The 27,654-nt window shown below is 33.8% G+C and overlaps 1 protein-coding gene across 10 annotated transcripts in view; it reads left to right on the forward strand.

Moving 5' to 3' along the window:
- CSRNP3 (cysteine and serine rich nuclear protein 3) overlaps positions 1 to 27,654 on the forward strand; it is a 189,567-nt gene that overhangs the window by 97,281 nt on the left and 64,632 nt on the right. For 6 of the 10 annotated variants that reach the window (XM_054699815.1, XM_054699812.1, XM_054699814.1 and 3 more), the window contains 2 exons: positions 115 to 163; positions 16,116 to 16,286. In XM_054699815.1, the coding sequence (XP_054555790.1) occupies positions 16,139 to 16,286 (148 nt within the window). In that variant the 5' untranslated portion in view covers positions 115 to 163; positions 16,116 to 16,138. Of the gene's footprint in view, positions 1 to 114; positions 164 to 14,001; positions 14,138 to 16,115; positions 16,287 to 27,654 lie in introns of those variants that run through there. The other 4 variants (XM_054699810.1, XM_054699811.1, XM_037523446.2 and 1 more) reach the window with 2 other exon arrangements.

Consider the following 27,654-nt stretch of genomic DNA (forward strand, 5'->3'; position numbering starts at 1 on the left):
TCAAAGGTCACCGTGCTGGTGGAGAGCTGGATCAGTTGCTTAGAAAAAAAAATGCGCTGGGTCTTCTGCAGGGGTGTTTTGCAGCAGTTAAATGAAGTGTGTTTTATTTCTCAGAGTGAAGATTTTACAACGTGTGCGCCGTAGTCGTTTAAAGTACACGCAGGTACGATGACAGATTTCATGATATGCCTGATTTTATTTCTATAAAAGACGTTGATAAGGATTGGCTATTTTAATTCATGGTGGAAATTGGCAAGGTGTTCTTGGTTTTCAGCTTCCCTTAGCTTGTTTATTAAATCTTAATGTTTTATGGATTTGTGACGTGGGTATTTTGTTTCTATGGGATAATTTCATAAGGAAAAACTGAATTTGGGTTTCTAAAGTTTTTGATTGCAGAGAGATATCTGAATGGAAACAACAAGATAAATATCAGTACTTACAACTTTGAAAGGATTTTCAAATTTTAAAGAAATGTATTTTAATTAAACACTGGGTTCCAGCCTAAGATTCTTGTGAGGTATCTAGAATTAAATAATGGAGTTCTCTTTTGTTCACATCCCAAACAGCATCATGTGGACAGTTTTAATAAGTTGTATTTTCATTTCAGAGATATTTTGGGCTTGAGGGTTTTCACTGTATATTGTTAAATATCTTCTCATGTAAATGATTTCTTATTTTGGGGTTATATCCTTTAAAGGCTTTTTTAAATTTTCTTAATTGTTACTGATTTTCTTTGGGACTTTATGGACAATGCTATTTTTAACTCAACATGTTCAACTTCCTATGACTATTCCTTTTTATTACATCTGTATTGTAAAGTGATCCTTATAAATGTGACAGGCAGGACAAAAGTCTTCTTTATCCATGCACTAAATATCACACTTTCATAAAATGTGTGATTACATCATAGTAAAGTCTGACCTGTACAAAGCAAATGTGTACTCACTTTTATTCATATTGCTTTTTTATTTCAAAACATACTTATTTATTTCAAAACATAATTTTAAAATGTTTGAAATTCATATCATTAAAAAATTTAAATCTATGAATTCAGCAGTTGCAGTATCGATGGAGGAAATGTGATTTTAATTTGCATCAAGTGTGTATGTATTGTATATTACATGTTCTATATGATGAAATATATTAGAAAGATGAAAAATGAAAAATAATATTTAGTCATGAAACTATTTTATGCCCTTATATTTGCTTAAAATGTTTTAAAATGAATTTTATGAAGCTGACATACAAAGAACTAGTACGTATTTAGATAAACTTAAATACTTGCCTTGCACTGAAAAGAAGGCATTAATTTTATTGTAATGACTGAGACTTGATAGTTGGCAACCATATCTTTTATTGAAAAATGGGGGGTGGGGTGACTGGTGTGTGGACCAAAACAGGAGGATGGCCATTTTAAACTGTGAAGGACAATTATTTCAAATATTTATGAAATTCACTTTGTAGTAGTCTTTCAGGGCTAGATTCTCACCCTTTATCACTCTATGGGGACATTATGACATTTATCCAGGATACTGAGATTAACTTACAAAAAGGAATTCACATTTTCTGAGTTTTTTAAAGATACAAAGACTGCCATTTTCTTCTAAACTCTCTTTGTAAGTTTCAGTAATGACCGCAACTAAAAGGTATATATTTTAATTAAAATATTTCCTTCTTAATTTGAATGAAATATGCTGTCCTTTGATCCAAACAAAATACTGAAGACTTTTGTGTGAATATATATAAATATAAAATTTATTATGAAACATGTGTATATACATTTATATGTGTATATATCACATATAGATATGTGGTTTGATGTACACATACGTAGGTACATACACATACATTTCTACCAGCCAAATAAAGTCTTTCTTACTGATCAGTCAGATTTAATGCAACAATTTTGAATAACAGCAATTTTAGGGATTTACCTTTAACTTAGGTCGTGACCATAGTTGTATCTGCTAAACTCTGTGTGTAGTCTAGGCAAAGCATAGGGAGGAGGAAGGAATCAGTTTAAAATTCATTTAGGCAGTCCAATACTATTGACTTTGTAACTGCACCCACTACTAGTTAGCACATTCTGAATATAGAAATAAAAACAGTGTAGGCAAATAAGTAGAGCCTGTGAATATTCTTGGAGAAAACGTGATAATAGACAAATGTGAAATAAAGAGAATTGTTGTGCTTCCGTGAGCCACAAGAGAGCTATATATGTCCTGCAGCAAATTTATAGCTTTGAATATCCTGGATAATTTATGTCTCTATGCAAATTCACTCAAAACTTTGAAGTCTTTTTTGCATTCGCTTGAGCCATACTGCTTCTATACAAATCTCAGCAGCATGTACATAGTAACTTGATGGTCTGGATATTTAAATGTATATAGTGAAATGTTTGTGTAAATGCAATTCAAATCAAGTTTGGGAAGTAAAAGAGTAAATAAAATAATGTAAAAATAATTTGGATATGCAGTTCATGTCCTTGAAGAATAGTGTTATATCAGACTTCAAAGGAATCTTTAAGAATTTTTCAAAAATGAATTTCCTGCTTTCTGATTACCAGTCTGTCTTTGTCGTCACTTAAAACTAAGGAGCATATTGTAAGCTTGGAAAAGATTTTAGGGCAAACATATTGTACTCAGTCTAGCAGTATGGAACATAGTCTGAAATCTACAGTGTTGTCATCTCGAAATTGCATGTGCTTGTAAGATATATCTATCGATCGATCGATTGATCGATCGATCGCATGTATGTATGCATGCATGTATATATTTATAGATCTCTTTCTCTCTCCTGAATTTCACATACCTATGAAATAGAAAAAATAAAATTGCTTATAACATACAGAAGGAAAATGCTCAAAATTATTGTGTATCCAAAACAATTTGTTTTAACCTAACATTTCTTATAAAACAATTTAAACAGATTATTGCATTTTTTATTTCCTATATTGGAATTTAAATAACATTGTACCAATTTTATTGAAAAGTATAAATACAATAGAATCATAGAATTATTTTAAAAGATCTTATTTTTATTTCCTACTATTAAGCATATAGCAATGCTATAGTAATATTTTATTTAGAAAAGTTGAAAAATAATCTATACTTATAAGTTAGTTTTCCAAATAGTTAAAGTTCACAACTTAAAAGATCATTTTACGAAAATGCTAATTGTTTTTGTGGAAGCAGAATATGGTACCTATCATTCTGTCCTGATGAGCTAGTTTTTCTTCATTGCATAAGAATCATTATTCCCACCATTCCATTGACTTATTGCAAAAAACAAAACTGGTTACCAACACCAAATGGTGTTGCTATTATTAAATATTCTTTATATATAATTTAATATGCTGTTTATAATTTTACTGTCTCCTTTCTTATGTTAATATTATTTTTAATAGTTAAGAATTGCTCCCTAATTGAGAACAATTCAAAAATTAAGTTTTATACTTTGCTGTATATGAAATTTTAAACTATTTAGACCTTGATGGATAAAGGGACAGAGAAAAATCTCCCTCTACTTCTGAATACTGAGCATAGGGACAGAGAAAACGAACAAACTTTATTTTTGTTTTTTCTTATTTTCAGAATATTGAAAAAATGTGTTTGAACTTCAGATAAATGAGAAATTGTCCTTTTGCTGCAATGAGAATCTTTCTTATTAAACCATTAATAGGATTTTGAAATTACTTTTTTTTAAAGATTTATTTATTTATGCATACAAGAGCTGGGGTGTAGGCAGAGATGTAGAGGGTGAGAGAATTCACCAGAGGCAGAGTGGGGGACAGGACAGGCAGATGTACTGATATATACCTCTAAGGGGAGCACTTGGTGAAACAGGAGAGGTCTACTGAGCCATGTGGGTTAGCTCTCTGGCTGGGGATCGAACTCTTGCTGCAATGGCTGCTGATAGCTTCACAGTGCTGAGACTTAACCCCTTGCACCACCAGGCAGGCCCTGAAATTACTTTTTCTAATAGCAAATAAGGAATCTCTAACAGTATACCAAAGAAAACACACAGACCAATAATTTTGTGGTATTTGATTGATCACTCTTGCCAATTTCAGGAGTAGCAAATCTATTGGATTCTCAAATCCCAAGTCTTTGAGAGTCACTACCTCCTACCAGCATTCCAACTAAGAATATTTGCTACTTGGACAATCATTTGTCTCCATGAAAACTTACAAATTTACATATTCACTTAGAATGCATCTTGTATGTACACACATGGGCACACACAAGCATATCTTACTTTCTCTCCAGTCACAAACCAGGAATGTAAGACAACAGAGGCGTCAATCTCCTTTTCTTTGAAATTTTACTAATATAATGTGTTGCTGTGTGTTAAGATGAACATGGTAGCCAGTGCACACCAGGGAATAGGTATTCTCATGCACTCTGAAGATCTGAAAGAATGTTGGTTCTATGATCTTAGTATCAAAAAATAGCCTGTAAGAATGAGAACTATTCCATATTACCAGGGACAAGCTTCACATCTGGTAATTTTTTGTCCATTAGTATTTTAAGAAGATCTAAGAACTTCTTTAATAAACCTGGGTAACTTTGTTTATACAATAAAACCTTATATATTTAGGGAAATTCATTACCACTACACAAAAATACAAGGAAAACATTGCATATATTATTCCTTATAGCAAAAAGCCTTATTATGTGGTTTATTGGAAACATGAGTTCAAGCTGTATCTCTTAGTGTGAAGAAGCTGATTAGGAGTTGTTAGAAGCTTAGGTTCAAGTTCCAAACATAGTATCACTTCCAAGACATAGTTAACATGTTCTGCCACTTACAATCCATGTGCCCTTGGATGTAGTACTTGAAATCGGCATGCCTTATTTTTTTCATTTGTGATGAGTTAATAGTCTCCATATCAAAGGGTTTTTATGAAAATGACATTACATGGTACATACATTGCACATAATAAAAGCATTATAAATGATAGCTAATATTAATATTTTTCAGTCCTTAGGAGTTGATTTTCTGGTGCTGCTAAGGCAAATTCAGCTTAAGTATATAGTTACAGAGAATCCTGACGGAATATTTCAGTTTTCAATGAATGAGAAAAAGACGTGTTTTCTAAAATTAGAAACCCTTGAGGACTTTATTGGAAGTCATGCCTAGGTAGTAATGTGTAGCTGATACCTTCTATTCAGATGGAAAAGTAAAGAAAGCAGTCACAAAGCCATTGAGGTTCAAACTATATGTGATTTTATAGATATCTTGAATCTTTCCAACTAGAACATAATCTCCATAAAATCCTCAGATATGACGTGACAATCTGTAGTTTTTTTGAGCTCTCTTATTTTATATCCTTTATTAAATTTTTTTCAACTTTATGCCTTTTCTCTCTGTTTTCCATTTCCATTTTGACTTTGTACAATTAAAGCGTAAGTTATTCATCTCTGCTCTACCCAGAACAAGGGGATTTTCAATTATTGGGAACCTGGCCCTTATTAGTTGCCCAAGAAACATTTACTGAAGTTTGGTAATTGGTGGGAGGTAGGGGGAAACAAAGAATAATTTTAAAAAGGAAGTGTATACTGAGCAAATTTTTATGGAACACAGTCTAGCTCTACTTAATGACTTAATAGTGCTAATTTGTCTGAATCATAAATTAAACTGTGTCACAGAATTATTGCTATTTTAAATTTCCTCTGCATCATAAAAATATTTAGGAATTGTATCGAATAACTTGGATCACAAGCTTCTTCAAAAAGAAATTTAGAAAATCTATATTTTTCTTACTTAAAACATATTTAATAGTATTTACATTGGAGTGCCTTTTGAGACATATGCATTGGTAATAATTATTGGATAAATTTGTTGGGGGTATCATGACTACCTTTGTGAAACTTGTTTGTTGGTGATTCATCACTAAATAATGGATTTTGGACATTTAAAATATTGTATGACTTTAAAATATTGTAGACTTTATTGTGAACCAGTTTTAATTTTGCTGCTAGAAACATTTACTTAGACTTGAAAATCTAAGTATTTAATCTTACACTCTATATTATTTTGTTGCTTAATGCAATGTCACTTGGAGGTTGAATAAAAATTGTTCTGTCTTAAATAGTAAAACTCTATATCTTGCTTAATAAGGTGGTAATTCATTTTAAAGACTATCAAAATACTTTTTTCTACTTATTCTAATTTTTTTTTAAATCTCTTTTATTATCTGCAGTTTCTTTGGCTACATCTTAGTGCTTGGATGTGTATGTCCTAATACCTGGCCATATTTTATTCTGGTGTCTACTCTAAAGTAAATTTCTTTTTCCTTAGACTATTCTGATGATTCTTCTGAACAAAAGGGATAAAATTTAATACTCCTTGATCTACATTGGCCGTTCTGGTTTTGGTGTGTTTTTGTTTGTTAGTTTTTAATTTTTTTCAGAAACTTTCTAAAAGACTGAAGAAAAACTTTTTAAGTGCTAAGGAGAAAAAAAATATGTTATTGTCCAGTGCCACAATTATGATTCTAAATTCTTCCATATCTGCATGGTTTATTTTTCCACTTATTGTGGTAATTCTTGCGGTGATCCAAGAATTAGGCTAAGTTTTGTTCTTCAGTCTTAATAGCAAGATTGAAAAATAAAATTTTCATTGGTATTTTTGTTGGTAGAGTAGGAAAAATAAGCTTACAACAGGCACTTGATCAAGTTTTAAGAGTTTTCAAAACCTTACCTTGTTCTTGCTTGGTGTTTGCTATTCTTACTAACTGAAAGCAATCTGAAAGTTAACTTTAGGAAAAGGTTTTGGCTGCCAGTCCATATATATTCTATCATGTTGCCAAATATCTTATAATGAACAATGTTTAAGATTAAGGAGGCATTAACAATCATGTTCTGATTTTCTTTTATATGAATATTAACCCCAATGGCAAATAAAATGGAAAATTATTTGGGAATACCCCACATCCTCCGGCCAGACAGAATCATAGAGAACCCCTTTACCATTAGTAAGTGCAGTAGCCATTTATCTTTTATCAACGGGAGACAAGGTCATGTATCAGTTTAGTCTTTGTAGTTTTTATAAGATAAGGAAAAGGGGCTATGGACAATTAGAACCCCCAGTCTTTGACAGTGGCCATGATTTTTATCATTTGCTCCCAGGTAATGAGCGCTGCACTGCATCAAAATCTATTTTTGCTAATTATGCCCACTCCCATAGTTTGATGGAAATGGTAACTGAGACCCAGAGAAATAATCCTCTTACAGAAAATTAGTCCACTTGTTATAACTGATCCAGGATTAGACTCCACTTGTTAGTAACTGATCCAGGATTAGATTCCAAATTAATTCATTTACTGAGCAGACACTGGAATATATACTCAGTCCATGAAGAGTTTGAGAGTCCAGTGTGAGAAAATGCCAGGTATATCATCGATTGTAAGACCAAGCAGTAGGTGCTGATAAAAGCATTGACATGGTCTATGAATGCAGAGGTCACTTAACCTAGTGTGGTGCTGTCCAGGGACTATTTCTCAGAGAAAGTTTTTGTTAAGCCTCCTGGGAAAGTGATCTAAACTTCTCAAACCTCAATTTTCTTTGTTGAAACTACCTTGCAGGGCAGAGGAGGAGATTACAGAGAACAAATACAAAGTGTCTGGCCCATAGTAGGTGCTTGCTAAATGCTGACTGATGTTATTATAAATGGAACAACCATTTTAAGCTACCTTGTAGGAAATTCAGACACTGTTTGAGAAATTATACTTCAAGCCAGAACTGTACCAGTTAGGAATTCAACATGGCATAAAGGTACAGATTTTTGGATAATTGCTTTATAGTACTATGTGGCAGCCAAGAAAGCCCTGAAAAAAGGAAACCTTAGAATCAGCACTCTCTTAGAATTGGGCTTGTCTCCAGGAGATGCAGTAGGTCCTAGAACATATGCCAAAGAAACTGGGAGCCAGAAAGATCACTGCCCTAAGAAGTTGCTGACCCTGATGGTAGACAGAACAAGAGATGATAGATTCTCAAACATCTTTGGTATTCTGAGCTAATGTGTTCACCGTGAATCATTTTTCAAGTTCTGGATAGCCACCAAGGCTGCAGAAATGACAGACATTCCCAGAGCAGAGGTTCTTAACCAGGAAAGTCTTTGATGGATGGCATACATTTGTGCTTATTTGCACTTTTTCCTGGGCAAAGCACTCATTTTCTTTTTTCATCAAATTCTCAAACTATAAATCATCAAGATGCATAAATGTTGAAGTCCAAAGCACATAAAATTACTCAAACCTTTAATTCAAGGTCACAGGCAATTGTGGTACAAGGAATTCATACAATTGGGGAACCCCACAATTATTTCTCCAACAAAAATATTCATTAAACAAGAGGGCTCCCAGGGTCCTTGGCTTAAAAAGATACCTGGACAAGAGATGCGGATTTGGCCAACTTGCACTCCTCAATTTGGCAAGCCACCAGCAACATTTTTCACATTGGTGGTGCCCCATGGAAAACACCTTGCAGGATTTTACCTTGTGAAATCATTGCCAAATCCCTATCCTCTTGGCGGCAGATATGTTAATTTCTTGCCAAATGGGTGAAAGCAGAAATAGCCCTAATATTGTAGAAGATATTCTCTTTTTTATTTAAGAGAAATTCATAAGCATTCTGAGAATGTGTGGAGAGATGTGTTTAAGGCATTAAATTCTGATGCCAACTTCTTAAAATAATGATTATCTTATTTAGCAGAGGCTATAGCCTCTAGTCAGTGTTTGATTAACATAATAGTGTAAGGGCAGGAATAGTGTCAGTGATAGGGCAAAACATCACAAATTACTCAAAATCATGGTTTTGAAAAATTAGGGATGAAAAAGATTTAATATAAAGTAACTTCCTTAAAAATTGGCATCCTGTGTTCAGGACATATCTAGATAAATAAAGGTATCATACAAAGAATACAATCACACAGTATGGATTTTTAGCTAAGCTCTTCTTTCTTGGATATAAGAATAAAACCGACACACCATCAATTGAGCAACTGTCCTCTTCATCCTCTGTGTGGCCCAGCAGACAATCTGGTTGATGAAGTGTGACCTTGTGAATAATCTTGCTTTTGCCAGCAAAGCTTTTCCAACCTGCTATCACAGAGGAGCTACACACCAATATTTTCATCAATCTGTTTACAATGCCTCTACCCTCATCATTTGAATTGGTGAAGTAACCAAAAGAAATACCAAAATTATTTTCCAATCTAAAAGAAAGTAAAGAATAAAAAACTTATTTTTAATGTCACTTAATCCCCACAGGGTATTTCCTGGGCCCTGGGCCCATTGCTGATTGCAACGAGCAGGCTTACCTTATCAAATTTTTTGGAATAGAACTTTATCATATTGTTCCTTTTTTTGTGTGTGTTTGCTGGAAGAATTTGATGATGGTGCAAAATAAACTATTCTGTTCTTTGACAGATTATATTAAAAAGTGCCCTCCTGATCGTGTTATAATGCAAGTTGTTTAACAAGCCCCTAATATATGCCACATCATCAAGGCAAAAGGATCTTTGTAAATGACTCTTAAAGTTAAAGGGTGCTCTCACTTTGATTAACTACAAAGCAAATAATGCAATGCAAAGGTTAAACCTAGACTCTTAGTGAATAGTGAACAGTGGGACTGTAGGTATCTCTCTTTGCTACTAAGAGAGAACTACCTCAGGCTTCTCGTATAAAAAATCTCCACAAAATAAGGACCTACCAGGTCAAATGAGCCCCAAACTCACAACTCACCGCCCTTTCATTAGGCTGGGGAAGATAGAGCATCTCACTAAAAAGACCCTCCCATTACAATAGATGGAAATTTCTTGCTGTGTTAAGAGTTATTTCTTTGAAATTCACTTCTTCCCTCATCCATAATAGACATCCATTATTATAGACAAATCCACTTCTTCCCTCATGCCATTATCTTGTTAACAACCACTCCCCACACCTTTGTTCAGTTATTGATAAATTCATGGTTTATCCTAATCACCTTAAATGTTTTATCTATTGTGTTTCATCTAACTGGTTAATGACAGAAATATCTGCCCAGTAGTTCCAATGTAGATAGTTTAGTTGATGTCATAAGCTCTTCTTTGTCACTAAGAGTTACTTGCAACAATTAATTGCTGGATGTCTGGTAAATTGTAGGATGCCCAGTTAAAAATTTGAATTTCACATAAAAAGCAAATAATAAGTACAAATATGTCCAAAATGTTTTTTATCTAAAATTCAAATTTACCTGGTTGTTCTCTATTTTTTAATTTGCTAAATCTCACAATCCTAAAGTGATTTTTCTGCAAAACGGATAATTTGCTTCTCAGAATTGGGGGAATTAGTGATATTTTTAAGGCATATTTTCTGTAGTCATTCCCTTGCAACAGGAAATTAAACAGTAGGAAACAGGGACAGAATATGAGAAGAAAAAAGGATTAAACATTAGATGAATGTAAATAGGGTAGTAAGAATTCATGAGGTAACTATAAAAACTGAAATTTTTAGGTTGTCAGAATTGTGATATGAAAAAAAGTTCAGCAAATAACTCAAAGTTTAGCTTCAGCCATTCTTCCAAAGGCATCAAAATGTGTATTTTCATCCATCTTGATTCGGCATTCATTGTCAAACTCCCCTACTTATCTCCTTGGCTCTATATCCTCTGACTGCTAATATTTTTCCCTTTGAACTCTTTATTCTCTTTGCTTTTCCAATAGTTCAGAAATATACTAAATAAGATAATGTATTTATAATCATAGACAATATAGTGTAGTTTATCAGTATATTTTAAGGAGAAAGAAACATTTGTACTTTTCTACCAGTTTTTCATTATATGTGCTCAGAGGTTTCTGAGCATTGGTTACATCTAATAAAAATGCGAAATAAATAGTATTTGTTAGTCAAGAATAACATTCAAGATCACAAGATGTTTCTTATAGTTTTAAAATAAAGTAGTTCTTTTTTAAATTTGGTGATGAAAAGGCATGTGGGTGCAGGGGAAGGAATCCCAGTCTGAGAAGTTGGCTAAGTAGTGAATTCATGGACTAAATTAATAAATGAAAAGATAAGATAAATTGGTGTTAGATAGGGAGAAGATAATAGACTTTAAAATGCCAATGTAGAGGATCCAAATAAGGGATCAGGGAAAAAGTAATTATAATAAAGTAAAAATCAAAATCAACAGGCAGCTATAAACCAGACATTCTGCAGCGGGGGAGGAGGGAGTTGGATCAAAACGGGTGGGAAGAGCACAAGGGACTATAGTGATGGTACACGGGTGAATTGGTGGTGGGAATTCCATGGGGGCTATACCCAAGATGATAAAGCATACATTTTATAAAAATGAAGGATGATGTAAAAAATATATAAAATTAAATTTTAAAAAATAAAATGCAATTGAACATTGAAGTCTACAGGTAAAATTCTCTGGAGTAGTGCCTGCTTGGGTGTTTCCTTGCCTTCTGACCATCTATTCAAATGATCAAGGGACAGATACCTGACGTAAGGTGCATTTAAAAGTTGTTCACAATTTGGAACATTAAACTTAAACTGGGAGATACAGAGAAAAGATCTGGACTTAAATCTGCTAGCAGTAGAGCCCAGAGAAAACATTAAGGAGTTTCTATAGTAATCCCAGAAACTGTCATTTCTTCAGTTTTGGATTTCAGCTCTATTTTAGATTGCATGAACCCATGTATTTTTCCAACAGATGTCTTGTGCTTAAGTTAGCTGGAATTGGCTTTTGGGTTGCTTGCAAGCAAAAAAATTATATGACATTTTGAGGTCAATTTCATCTCTCATTTTGATTCTCAATCAAATGTGTCATATTTTGTAGACAAGTTGCAGTGGTGAATGAGATGAACATGATTTCTGTTTCATGGAGCTTTCAGTCTAGCAAAGAAATGAGATACTGATAAAGTAATTAATGTATGGAAATGGGAGGGTTTCATCTGTTTATCAAATATTTTTTGAGCATATATAACACAAGAAGACTGTTCTAGGCCTTTGTAATATTCAGTAAAATGAAGATCTCTATCCTTGTACTTTTTTAGCCAGGGCTAAAACAATATGTTATAAACATGAAACACGTAAGCACTGTGGATCTAGAAGGTGATAAGTGCTTTGGGGAAAAATAATAAACATTAATTTAATGAAATAGTATATCAAAAGGCCTGGAGGTTAGAGAGAAATAATAAATTGGAGAAACTGCAAGGTATTTAAAGCTGAAATATTGACAACAAAGTCAGTGGCTCAAAATGAAGATGAAGAAATTAGCCAAAATAGATTGTTAAGGACTTTATAGGCAATTTTGAAGATTTTGAACTTTATCGTAAGGCAATTCAAAGCCACTTGGGAATTTTATTTTTTTTTATTTTTTTTTTTAAAGATTTATTTATTTATTATTTATACAAGCACTGGGTACAGTCAGAAGCGCGGGAGGGTGAGAGAATCCACCAGAGCCAGAGCAGGGAGCAGAGCAGGCAGAAGGACCGAAGTACACTGCTGAGGGGAGCAGCGGGCAGCAGGAGAGGTCTGCGCGTCATGTGGGACCCTCCTCCGGTGGCCGGGGAGCAGCTGGGGATCGAACCGGCGCTGCAGAGGCTTCAGGCAGCTTCGCAACCCAGCACTCAACCGCTGCGCCACCGGGGAGGCCCCATTTGGGAATTTTAAGCTATAGACTAACATGATTCGATTTGCATTTTAAATTTATCCTTCTTCCTGCAACTTGAAAAACACATTGTTGTGGATGGAAGAAAATAATTAGGAGGTTTTATTCCAGTCCAAGTAAGAAATGGTGATGCCCTTGACTAGTGTTTCAGGAATTGTAAAATGTAGCTGTATTAAATTGGCTGTTACAGAGTTTAGACTTTCAGCTTTTGATATTTAGAATAAATTAATACCTGTCCCTCTTTATGTTCTGTTCTTTGGACTTTGATGCTATATAAAGTTAATTAAAATTTGCAGCACTTTTCATTGGTTTTGTATTTTCCAAATTTATTATGCCATATCTGTAGGAACGAGACTAGAGTATGTGGGTATTTAAGAAGCAATGGCAGCCATGGGACAAGAATTTATTCTGCTCACTTTGATCTGTATCTAGCCAGCCACATATTAGCTTTCTCAAATTCTGAAAGAGCCAAACTTGCTACAAGCAAACCAAAATTATATACAACTCATTTATTAACAGTATCTTTTCCCTAAATTATTATATTCTTTTCTTTCCTAGTGAGATAGTGTAGATGACATGGAAGAAAAGTACATGCTCCCTTTAACATTCAACTGTTAAGTGTAGATCAAGGATTATATACTGGGTCATTTAGTCCTCATAAATTGTTATGACATTTTGTTATGCTCGCAAAATATATTTTTTAAAGATTTATTTTATTTATGTATACAAGAACTGGGGTGTAAACCAGAGGTGCCCAGGGTGTGAGAGGATTTGGCAGAGACAGAGTGGGGAGTAGAACAGGCAGATCTACTCAAATACACTGCTGAGGGGAGCCGTGGGCGAGACAGTAGAGGTCTGCTGTGCCATGTGGGTTAGCCCCCGGGCCAGGGATTGAACTCATGTGGGAGTCAAACTCATACCGCAGATAGTACTAGTCTTTAACCCCTGCGCCACCAGAGAGGCTCCTCACATAATATTTTTTTTAGTGCAGTGAAACTAGGCAGGTGTCATGCTTTGTCAATGAACAATAAAGTTAGTACTTAACGAGTTTCATAAGTATAGGTAAGGTTATGCTCTGCCCACCCCTCACTCAGTAATTATTTGAATTTTTGATTTACAGTTTACATATTAATTCTGCTCTAAGCTAGACCCAGTAGAAGCCTGGGTCTAGCTCAGGCTTCTGCTGTTCCAAGATCTAGGTACAAATTATCAATACATCCAACTTCAGCTCCATTGCTTCAAGTCTTACCAGTTCCAAATGTAATAATTAAGGGGGAAAAGAGACCTTTCATTTCCTTATCATTCCTCCAAAATTTCCATTCTTGTTTCCAAGGAAGTAAGAAAGAGAAGCATGTCAAATCCCATATTTTGCCATGCTGAGAAATGGATCTCTGTGGCCCATGATTCCTGAAAAATCTGCCTTTCCTAAGGAAACTAGAGAAGAAGGCATAAGAGAAGTGGAGCTTAAGAAGGATAAGGTTTTTAATTGTTCCCATTACAATATCTTATTATTAAAATGTACTTTTTATACATGGGTTTCCATCTTATATTACTTTGTATCTTGGAGTCTCTCCCTCATGAATTACTTTGCATCTTGTTTGAAGTGAACCATTTTAAAATTTATATTGTGTCCTACTTTTATTTCAAGAACTTTACTTAAAATATCTTTTTTCCTCTTCACCCTACTCAGATATGCATGAACATTTTATGCATTTCACACTCTAAGATGAAGAAAGTAATATGCTAATCTGACTAGTGGTAAAGTCAAAGTTAGAATAGAGATAGATTTTTTGTTCTCAAAGGGTAAATAATGCTTTAGTTTCATATTGCTATAATTCATATTACTAATGTAAATGAAGTGACAGATATATGTAAATAAAATGATGCAGTAGAACATGAATTTGATAGCCTTTTCAATTTGATAGAGCCCAGAATAGTGGATGCTTGCTCCTTGAAGGCAGGTACTTCCTACTCCACTCAGGGTGTCAAACATCTGTGTAACAGTACTCAAAAAGTGCTTAGATGAGTGGAGTAAATTGAAATTAATAATATTTATGAGACATCTAATACTATACTTAATTTTATGTAGGTGAGTCTCCAGGCCTAGTATGTAGATAGATACACCCTAGAAAGGAATATGGTAGAAAGGAGAGGGAGTAAGGAAAGAGAGCAGACAAGAAATTAGAAAAATGGCCTCTAATTTGAGATACATCAAAATCACCTGGGAGTCTTCATAAAGCAGGGTGCAGGGCCCTCCCCCATGGAGGATTCTGTTTCTGTAGATCTGGGGTGGGAACTGAGAATTTGCATTTCCCTCCCAAGTGATGTTAATGGTGGCAATCCAAGTATTCCACTTTGAAAAATATTAATTAGAGTTTGGAGAGCTGATTTAGCTAAGGGGGACTATACAGGCTGCTTGCTTTGTGATCAGCACAGAGAAGCTATGACTTCAGAGATTTGGGGGAACAGTACTTCCATAATGTAACCAAATAGACATCACAATAGTTTATCAGTCTTGCTTCTTCTGGATGACTAGACTGGCCAGAATAGGAGAAAAGAGCTTCGAGAGCTCAAGTGAGGGTTAAGATGAACTGACATAAATAAGATGGAAAGTGGAGTACATGGAATTGACTTACTACTTCATTAAGTTAACCTAACATAGCAGTGTAAGACCGTGTGTGTGTGCATGTGTGTGTGTGTGTATGTTAATTTATATAAAGTTTATTTCTGAAAATATCCTTACACTGCAAAGAAAGTTTAGCTGACTGTTCATATGTCAGGATAAGTGAAGAAGGTGAAGAAAGGACAGCTACAAGAGAGGAAATAGCCCATTAATCGTAGAGAGAAAGCATGCCTGCTCCTCAGCCTTCCCACTCAATCAGTGGAATCTCCTAGGTAAATAGGCTTCGGAAGTTTTTGAAATTGTGACCATAGCTTCAGCACCCACATTACTTGGATGCACATTCCAGCTTTTGGCAGTTTTGAAATGGACACTACCTAAAATTTGGAGCTGATTTTATGTGCTTTGTTGTGCTCAGTTAATTAGATTTCTTGCATTTTAAATCGAATATAAAGTTTTTGTATGCTTATCTATGTTCCTTACAGATGAGTGTTACACAAGGCAGTCATCATTTAGGACTATGGGTGTTATTGGCATTAATTTTTGTTTTAATTTCATGAACTCAGATACTTTTTTTTTTCAATTTACTAACAAAAAGAGATAAAATTATTACATGGAAATGAACTGTCTGAAAAAATGGATACATTTTGATACCAAATGGTCAAATGCTCATATTTAATTTTGTTAATATGAAAATAAAGCTGTGTAGTGATACTTTCAAGGGAAAGCTCAGCTCATGTATTTTAAAAAAATACATAAAAATGACTCTGGAGACCTTGGCTACACATTCAGCGGTCAAATATTTCAATGCTTCATTGCTCCCGTTCCTGTTACAGGTACATGTGACAGCACTGCAGCTATGAGTGGAATTTTAAAGAGGAAGTTTGAAGAAGTTGACGGCTCTTCACCCTGCTCCTCAGTGCGGGAATCAGATGATGAAGTTTCCAGCAGTGAAAGTGCTGACAGTGGGGACAGTGTCAATCCATCCACTTCTAATCATTTTCCCCGTGAGTATGGAAACCATATCTAAAGCTGATTGTGTGGTTCTACAGAGAAAGTAGTTGTATCATCTTGGACAATGCCTTTAACATTTATTACTAATGGTGTGTTTGTGTGTGGGTGGGTGTATCTGTGTGTGTTTAAACTGAACTAAAAGCAAAACATAAGTAAAAATGAAATATATTTTAGGCAATTGATTGAATTCTTTAATTTGCTTCTGTCAGTAAATTTTTTGATCTTGTTAACCAAATGATTCCAGAAAAAAAAAAAAAAGGACATTTTATTATTATTACTTTTCTAAGGAATCAACTTTCTCTGAGAGTAGATGGAGAAGGACAGGGATTAAGGTCAGGCCAAAAAAAAATTATTCTCTCATAACTGAAATGATATTCTGGGAAGGAAAAAAAGAGGAGTGTATTTGAAAGTGGAAGGTCTAAGTTATGAAGGTTATGATGAAAAAGAGCTTAGTAGACCATGCTTAAGAGATGAAAAGCAACGAAACTCTCTCCCATGTACAAGTGTGTGCAGGTTACACCTATTTTCTGTTCATTCTGTTCTTTTATTATCTCATCCCCAAGGATAACATTTAAAGCCCACAAAGAAAAAAAGATTTTTTCTTTCTCTTTGATTCTTTTTTCTGCCACACCATAACATCAGCCCTTCCTATCAGGCAAGGTATTATGAGGTCTGAAGAAGTAATGAGAAAAATTCTTAAGGTAATAAAATCTGAAAGTTAAAAGAAACTGAGTAGTAATAAGTATATGTTGAGTTTATGTTTCCAATAGGAATATTTTAATATATCACATCATGATGGATAACTAGTCTTGGTTGGTTTCCATTTTTAATTAAGTAACTAATTTTATTAATATATGACTCTTAAACATAGAATTTATTCTGGAATTGTGATAATTTAGAAAGCGAAAATTAGTAACCAGAGTAATAAGAAACTAAATAAAACTGTTCAACCTGAAACAAATGTACTACAATCAACAACAAAACTAATAAAATATATAATGGAAGGGTACTTATAATTATTATAGCAGAAAAAAATCATAATCTATTCAGGGATGATGTTATTGTAATGGAGGTGATCTATAAATGCATTTATAAATATAACGATAGGAAATAAGACTTCTGCCTTGATATTAAGTGTTTACCTATTTGGACTTAATGTTAATAGTGATTGCAGCAAAAACACCATTATCATTGAACATAAACATTATCATTGAAGATAAACAGTGCAAGTAAGATAGTACACATGAAAGAACACTGTCAGATGTCAAGCACTAAGCACATGCTATATTAAAAATATGCATGCTATACTTGAATAGTTTCAAAAACATTTCTATCATTTCTATTCTTCACGTAAATCTGAAATACCACCACCTTCAATTTATAGAGGGAGTAATTGAGGCTTCTGGAGGTCAGTATCTTGCTCAAGCCCATATAGAATTTGAGTCTAGCTATGAACACGTGTCTGCTACTCCTTAGTCCTCACCTTTTGGTTCTGTCATTTTCTTTGTTTAGTATGTAACACAGGGCATATCTTTAAAATGTTAATAAAAGAAAACTTGAACTAGTGAATAACAGGTGATGTTTCTGAATATAAAGATAAAGCTCTTAAAACATTCTACATTTAGTTTGTACATAATAAAGGTATAAGCTCAATAAAATATAAAATGATAAAGATGTATTTAGATAAATAAGCTAATATGAAAAAAGGGATTTTTTTTAAAGATTTATTTATTTATACATACAAGAGCTGGGGCACTGGCCAGAGAAGCTGGGGGTAAGAGGATCCACCAGAGACAGAGTAGGGAACAGAAAAGGCAGATGGACTGAAATACACTGCTGAGGGGAGCAGCGGGCAAGACAGGAGAGGTCTCCCTTGCCATGTGGGTTTCTCCCTGGCCGGCCGGGGATTGAAATCATGCTGCAGAGGCTGTGGATTGCTTCATAGTGAGGTGCTTAACCCCTTGCGCCACCAGGGAGACCCAAAAAAGAGATATTTTTAAAAGAAATTATAAATACTGACAAAGCCATTCCAGACACCAAGTCATAGTAGCAAATTACATAATTTAAACTGGTTAGGTGGTAGGTCTTGGAAAATAAAAAAAAAAAAAAATCACAACATGCTGTACACATGAATTTAAAATAAATAAGAATAAAACATTATAAAATAATTTGAAAGGGAAGGAATGTTCACTAAAAGGTTGTGGTATTAGCAACTTTGAAAAAGAAGTAATTTAGATCCACTTCTCATAATATATGCAAAATACATTCAACATGGATTAAATAGATTGATTTAAAAAAATTCAAATTGAAGGGGGAGTTGCCTATTTGTCAGACATTAGTAGGAATATTACCTAAGCTTTAAAGTAACAGAAAAAAATCACATTGAAAAACATATTTAACAATGTAAAAAGATGAACTGCTACCAAAAAAATTAAAAAATAAAAGTAAAACAATGTATATTGGAAAAAAAATAGTTGCAGTTAGTATGGCACCAGTTTATTTTCGAAATAGCATAAAAACACATGCAAATTTTTGAGATAAACACCCTCCTCTAGGATAATCCACATAATTAGGAAATATGATCAGAAAATATTTTAAATCATCTAATGATAGTGATAACAACACAGATTAAAACAATACTAATGAGGTTTCATTTGTATGACATCAGAAATTTCTGCTTGATAAAATTGGTAATCCTCTCTCTAATAAGAAAATACCAATACCTGAGTGTTGGTGAATGTCACAGCACAAAACATAGGTATATATGTGGCTGTTAATAACAGAGAAATTGTAAAAGCACATTGGAAATATAAGAGTCATAATATTAATTATGAGCCATTAATTAATTAAGAGTCATTAATATTCACATCTGTATGTTTCTACTTCAGAGAATTTATATGAAGGGGGAGTATTCAAAAATAAAAGAAAACTGCGTAAATGTAAAGGTTGGTGGTTAGTGGTAGTACCAAAAGATGTCAGAGGACGGTAACATGTCTAAGAGTGAAGAAATGATGCATTAAGTTATGGTAACTTACACAATTAATTTGTTTTATGATAGTTATGTAGACTTTATGGCAATATGTAAAATGCTTATGAGATAATGTTAGGAAAAGCACAATACAAAACTTTACTAGTCAGGAAAGTCTTGGTATATTAAGAAGGAAAAAAAAATACTCAGGTGTCCTAAAAATTGAAAACAATGTGATTTGTTGAATTGCTAGAATGATAGATTAATTTTCATATGTATTAATTTTTATTTCTGTTAATTTATGTATCACAAAATAAGTTTTTAAATTTAAACTAAAATGATAACTAGTTCAGACTGTTTTGGTCTGAAGACAGCATATTGAAATGCCATGATCAGCTAAATCATGCTACACTTCTGCCAAGTGGTAAAAATTTTTTTAGTTATGTGCAAGGAATCAGTTTTCCCATTGAAGAAAACAGATATAACTAATGATGTCCAAGAAATTATTGAAATGTCTCAGCTCATTATTTAATATGGTAGTTGGCAATGGTTAGTTTACTAAATTGATGATTTAATTTTGTTTTAAATGAATTCTGGCAGAGGTTTTTTTCATGATTTTAAAAGATAATCACATGAGTGACTTAAGAAAATATGCAGTTTTTGTTTAATGGTCTGTTAAGTTTACCATATTCATATTTTGGTGAGGGAGAAAAATTGGAAGGGAAAAAAATCAACAAACAAAACTTCTACCTAGAATACTTAACTGTATAAAAGATCTGTGCATTTGACCAATGTAGTTCATAGGGTTTCTTGTTTCTAGAAACGTATGCAAATGATTTGGTAGCCCAAAAATTGATATACAAATGTTTAAGAAATTTTTTTTGTTGTTAATTCCTCTAGAGGAAAGCTTGGTCTTATCTGCAGTGGTTTTGTGTGCATGTGAATCTGTGGTTAGAAACATTTGGAACTGTTATTGTTGATAATTTTGATTTCTTTATCATTTTTTTACTTTTGAAAAATAACAAAGATTACCTGTGTTAGAGTAAAGAGGGATTTTTGATGACTATCAAATGTGCGTAGCATTTGGAAACCAAATTTAGTTTCACATTGAGAGTTTTTTAAAATACGGTTATTTAAATCTCACTCATCATGAGCTCATCTTTCAAATTTAAAATATCACATGTACTCAGTGCTTTATAAGCACTAACATATTGTGTAACAGCATTTTGTTATCATTACAAATATAGGAATTGATAGGATTATTTGGTGCATATCAGCAGCTGTAGCAATACAAAATACCATGCTATTCTGAGCCCTCTGTAAAAATATTCCATTTGCAGCACATCACATTGTGAAAGAAAAGTTTCAAAATTAAATCAGTAAGAGCATTATGCCTTTTTCCTTGGGCTTTTGAGTTTGGCTCAGCTACTAGCACACTTACCAATAATCAACCAAGGTCATATCTTGTACTTCCCTTGCGATAGAAGCAGCTGGATTCTGCATTGCTGTGGAAAGCTTTGTTTCATCAAATCCCTGTGGCTCTATAGCCAATCTGCCTGTACTTGAGTGCTGTCAAAAGGAGAGCTACAGAGAAACTAGAGAGGAATGATTTCTTTCTGTTCTCTCAAGGTTCTTGGCACTTCACATGAGTAATGAGAAGCTGTGTGATGAAACGTCCTCCTAAAAGGAACACATTATTTTCTCTAACAGAGTATTTCTACAGATAAATGTTCAGTATTTAGGAAGTGAAAATATAAAGAGGTCAAGGGATAGATATTTTAAATTGCACATAAAGGCATGTAGTAGATATCTGACGTAAGAATAAGATATTCAGGAAAAGTTGAGATTATAATTTGTTTCCTTCCCTCCATCTTTCCTTTCTTACTTCCTTCCCTTTTTTCTCTGAATACACACAGTATAAATATACTACTGTGGACTACTAAGTTGGAGTATTTTACTAGGGTCATTCCCCTTCCACTGCCTACCAATTTCTTCATGAGAGTAAAGAATCAATAGAAGACAGATTTTAACCGAAACTTTTCACTGGTAGGGTGACTAAAACATATCTATTCTCTTTACCAAGTAGTTAAAATGCGTTGAAGATTTTGATTCCTTTTCAACAAATACAGTGTGTCTTATGTTACAGGTTATGTATACTAAGTGCTTTCAGACATGTCAAAATGGTAGAAGACAAATAGTAAATACAACTTGGAGATGCAGTGACAGATCATGTCTATCCAGCATTGTGGTATTAATTTGAGAACTTACTATAGTGAAGACAGATGTAGCAGTCTGCCTCTGAATCAGTGATTTTTCAAACAAAGGAGTAGTGTTCAGGCAGAAACTGAAATAGAATTTGTAGGGGAAGTTTTTAATTGAGCAGGAGATGGTACCACATGACCCTCAAAAGGTCCTTTCTCCTATCTGATAATAGGATTGTCAAAACAAGAATCCAAAATAGGGCCTTAGGCTCGAGCCAAGATCAACTAGGAAATGATAAGCAGACAGCTCTATAAAGCTACTATTAAATAAATTGAGATCCCCAGACTTTCTGCATCCTCTTTTATTGCAAAGATTCAGTTAGCTTGGGTTTGTGGGATCAGACCTGGCACCTGCTGCAGATTTACTATACCAAGTCCTGTCTGTATCTGACCAACCATCAGTCTGTTGAATGATTAGGTGTCTTGTTGGAGATAATGGAGTTATGGAAGTTGGGATAATTATGAGTTGAGAAAGATAATGTGATCCTTTTGAAAATATTCACTTGAATGTACTGTAAATCCCTATGACTGGCACAATGAAATTGTTTTCAGGTCATTTCATTTGAGAGATGCAACAATGAATTAGAAATAGTTAGCCAGGGACGACTTCTCCAACCTTTTTCAGACCATCCTTCAGGCTAAAATATCTTCTCCTCTATCCCCCTTCTATATCTTCTCCTCTATCCCCTTGCTAAAATTTCATATCAAATATTTCCTTCTCAATGAAAATTTTATCAAGTCTCATTCTACTCCAGCTCCTCAGAATCCCCTGATATTTCACCAACATTAAAAAATTTGACAGTGATTTTCTATCTTCTTTCCATTACAGTATTTTCTAACAAACTGCAATGTCAGTAGCTCATTGAACAATTAGCCCCATATTTCCTTGACCATCTCTATCCTATTGTCTTTTCTTTGACCTATTCATGTCTTTTACCTCCACTCCATTTGACTATGTCCACAGCTGCAACCAAAATGTTTTTCCAAACTAGATTAGATCATTTTTATCTTCAAAATAACAAATTTCACTATCCTCAACTAAAACCAAAATCCCCTTCCTCCCACTTTCTTCTTCTCCCTCTCCACTTTTTCCTTTTTACCTCATTCTCTTGTTTCCCTTAATGCAATACCCACCATTTGTCTTTACATTTTTTCCCCACCCTTCCCCATTTACTCTATTATTTTAGTGTCTCTCTCTCTCTCTCTTTTTTTTTTTTTTTGGAGGTTGAGGTTGCTAACCATTTTTATTCCATACCCTTCAGTTTATACTCTTTTTATCCCAAACATCTGAAAACTTGTAAGAGGTTTTGGAGACAATGACAAGTACCCACCATTCATATTCTCTTCCCTCTCAAAGCTATGGTTTTTCAAAAAATTCCTCCAGGCTCATATACACCTTTTCAACATCATGAATTCTGCTTTCAGACTTGTCCTGATTTATATGTCCTTACTTTCTACCTGTAAGCAGGACACTCATGAGTTTTGAAGTAATGAGCATAGACTCTTTCCAACATCAAAGGCAGGGGGTAGGTCTTTTTGTGTCTAGCATCCAGTAAGTACTTAATAAACATTGTGTAAATGAATGAATAAAGGAACACTTTTTATTAAGCATTTACTGCTTGCTATTCACTGTACTAGCTGAAAATATGAAAGTCAAGGAGACATAATCCAGTTTCTGTGAAACTCAGTCTAATAATATTTTAGCATTTTTCCAACACTTACTGAATTCTGTATTGGCAGTTATTTGTATATAGAGCACATGCCTTATCTTTTCTGGAGATTTGAAGGGCTGAAGCATGTATTCTTCTCAGTACTTAGACTGGTGTCTGTTCATTACTGTTAAACCCTTGAAGAATAACACTTAGCTTTGGAAAGAGTTTTTTCTTTTTTTAGTACAACTAAACTATATAAGGTTTTTTAAAAAACATGCATTTATTGTAGGGTTTCATAATGGCAGGGACATTAGTGGAAATAAATAACAATTTGCAAACTAACTCTACAGTTTAGGATTTTGATGGATGTCATTGTAATATGTGAGATTCTGATTTATTAGTTACTTTTTCCAAGTACATATAACAGTGAGCTGTGTTTAAAACAAGACCCCACTGTAATTATGTATTGCTAACACATATCTTTCTGGCTTCATTTGCTTATATATAGCTTTCCCAGGCAGAAACATCACCTTAATTGGATGTTGTACAGCTATTTATGCAGTAGCTATATAACCCACTTGAGGGAATCTAAGTTGCTTTCACCTTCACGATCCTCTGACTCAACTAGGAAAAAAGGCATTAGCAAGTCAGATCACTAACATTGTATATGTACAGTCCACTTAGTTGTTAATGGTTTGGTTGAAATTCAGGATCAGGACCTCACATTTGGTAGCTTATTAGATTTATTTCGCTCTTCATTTTACCCTGCTGAGATTTTTTTAAATTCTCATTTTGTTTTCTCATTTATTTGCTTCTCCCAAATCATGTATTATATAAATATGTCTCAAACCTGTCCACTCATCTCCAATTGTGTTGTGTCACCCAAGTACATCTGACTTTCATCTCTTTCCTGGACTCTTAAAGGATTCTTCCAACCACTCTCATGCTTCCTCTTTTGTCCAAGCCTCAGCCTCTTTTCTATGCAGTACTATAATGTATCACATCACTTTCCTACTTAAAACCTTAAGTTGCTTTCAGCTATACGCATTATCAAAACATGCAAAACAATCTACTGCTCCGTATGATTGTGTTCTCCTCCCAGCCTCCTCTTCTGTCTTTCCAACATCTCCAATCAGCCACAATGATTTGTACTTGTTTCTTTCAACATAACAAAACTTTATTGCCCTAAATTCCTGCCTGGAACGGTCTTCCCATGATTTACTCTGTATACTTTAGGTTTCAAATTAAATATCAGCTCTTAGTATAACTGTCCCTGATCACCCCATCCAAAGTCCTTATCTTTTAGAGCTATGTGTGAAGCTTTTCCAACAATAATTAAAGATAGCTTGGAATTTAGTTTTCAAATAAACTCAGCAAAAAAGAAATACGTTAAATGAGATTGAAAAACCATTGAAATGGGGGTTGACTGTAATACTCCCTCATTATTACATAATGAAGGTTTTTCATAATAATAATATATGTCTAGGTTCAACTTATACCAAAATTTCTGTGAAAGGTTAAAGAGCTAAAAGAAATGATCAAGTACAATTTTGGAAAGAATAAGAGAAAGGGGAGGGTGTGCTTACATTAACATTCCTCAATACTTAAAATGCTATAGTAGTTAAAATACATGAAATTATCCCAGAGGGGTTACTAATGAAGTGAATAGGGAGTTTAGAAACAGATTCACATTTGGGTGGAAACTTGGTACATACCAGAAATTATAAAACATCTTTTTAACAATTGGCCAACCACATTGAAAAAGATAAAATTAGACCCCTACCTCATATCATACAGGAAAATAAATTCTCAATGAATACCTAAATGTAAAAAAAGAAAACACAAACTGAAATCACAGAAAAATAAAGGGAAATATTTTTATTTCCTAGTATGGTGCAGAAAGCATAAGAAAATATGCTATATTTGGATACATTAAGTGAAATTTTTTAAAAAGATTTATTTATTTATGCATACAAGACTGGGGTACAGGCCAGAGGTGTGGGGTTCTGAGAGGATTCCCCAGAGACAGAGTGGGGAGCAGAACAGGCGCAGAACTGAAATACACTGCCAAGGGGAGCAGAGGGTGAGACAGGAGAGGTCTGCTATGCCATGTGGGTCTCCTCCCTGGCCGGGAATCGAACTCATGCTGCAGTGGCTGAACATAGCATAGTGCTGAGACTTAACCCCTTGCACCACCAGGGAGGCCCAATTAAGTGAAATTTGTTTATATGACCAAATATTCCATCAAGAAAGTGAAGAAATGGACTATACGGAAAGAACTTATTTTCAGTTCACGAAATGATAAAGAATTTGTATTTGGGTATAAAAAGAGCTACAAAAATAGGACAGAACTAATATAATAAAGCCATAGAATAGGAACAGATAATAAACAGAATTAAAAAGGCTCATATAGTTATGAATAGATATCTGTGAGGAATTAGGGAAATTAAAATTGAAAGGAGATACCATTTCACAAATATATTAGCAGGTTGGGAAAATTTAAATGTCTGTCAGTACCATATATTAACAAGCATGAGAGGAAACAAAACCTGTCAGATTGCTGGCATGGCATTGAACTGTAAGATGGTTTAATTGCCTAAAAAACCAGTAGTTGAAGAATTAAAGGAAAAGCTAATTTAACTCTCCACCAGTATAGGATTGGATAAGCTATTAGTATGTTCATAGAATGATAAATAGGATAACAGATTCCATTGAATAACCAGGTCTACATATATATACTGTTGAACAAGACATGCAAATTAAAAACTACACTATTATAGCACTGGTATTAAAACACATAGTACATTCTCTGGAAGTAGAAATATACATAAAAAGGGATGATGTGTTACAATGAAGATTGATACTTCTAGAAATGAAAGATATAAGAACAGGTGAGGGGTGCTTTAGCTCTACTTTTTTCTTTTATTTATTTTGAAACAAACAGCCTGAAGTCAATATAGCAAGCTATTAACATCCATTAAATATGTGTAGCATGTATATGTTATTTTCTAAAAGTATGAAATATGTTTTAAGTATTTGTATAGATTTCACTTGAGATAAAAATCTATGGATCACCTCACCATCCCATCCCCATTATTTTATCTCCTTTTCCTCCTTTCATAGTACAGATCATAGTACAGATTTGCACTTACTTTACAGTACATTTGCTTACTTTCATCTGTTTTGTTTATCATTGTTTTCCTGATGGGAAAGGCAGAAGAGCCTTTGCAGCACATTAGAAATTTCCAGACAACATTTGGTTATTAGGTAGAACTATATTTAATATATTCATTCAGAGCCTTCATCTTGTCCACAGTGTTAACCAAGTGATGTCACCAAATGTTTTCCTGAAATCCTTTCAAACACATTCATTATCTATGGCTCAAAATGTGGGGTACTATAGCTTCCCTAGGTTGCTCCCTGATATTTAGAAACATCAGCCCTTGGAAAATGCTCCTTATTCTTATAAAATTCACTATTAGTGATTCACTATTCCACTATACATATGTATGTATGTATGTATGTGTATATATATATATATATATACTATGTATGTATATATATATATACATACATACACACACATAAATGTACATATGTACCCATATAAAAATATGTAAGCAAATAGATACACACACACATATAGTGAGTCCTACAATAACATTCCCTCCACTCTGTCCCCCTCCTCCTGCCATAGTGTTAAAACAGAATATTGTTTCTCTGTTTGATGATCAGGGAAGGAGTTGCTTATGTTTGGGAGCCATTGTGAAAGAAAAAAAACATTAGGTTTGTTTTGATTTTTCTTTTCCTACTGTGTCAGTTGAATTTGCGAGAGCAGAACTCCACTACAGATTGGTTCAGTTTGTTATAATTGAAAAAGCCACAACTGAGAAGCCAGAAGATACTTGCTTGAGTTTTATCTCTGGTACAAGTAGCCTTGTCTAGTTGTTAGACAAGGTTAGATTATTTAACCCCTTTGTTTCTTCATTTGTAAAATAGAATATGTTGATTTTCAAAGTATTATAATTTAAATGAAATCTAAATAACCATTCCCTATAAGATGCCTCTTATAGTCTTTTTGGTTTGAGTTATTCAGAGTATTTGAATATTCAGACTATCATATTTGAGGACGTCCTTGGGTTTTCAATGTTTATTCTTATGTATTAGTAGTGGTCTATATATAGGTCAAATAGCCTTACACATGGATAGATAAAAGTCTGTATATTCTATTTGGTGCCTTTAGCTTGTAGATTTCACACAAAAAATGAAAATCATGTGATTTATTTTAATAGATTTTGCTTTTGGGGTGTCTTAATTATATAGATAATGCACCCCAAAAAATCCTGCATTAGAACTTTAAAAAAGACAGCTTAATAATATAGGACTGAACAAAAATGAGTGATGATGGTTGAAGTATGAGATAATGTAGAACAGGACAGCATGACATGAAGTATGGAATATGATAGACTAAATACAGTAG

Source organism: Talpa occidentalis, unplaced genomic scaffold, assembly GCF_014898055.3.
Source record: "Talpa occidentalis isolate TD23 unplaced genomic scaffold, MPIMG_talOcc4v2.1 talOcc4.3, whole genome shotgun sequence".
NCBI lineage: Eukaryota > Metazoa > Chordata > Mammalia > Eulipotyphla > Talpidae > Talpa > Talpa occidentalis.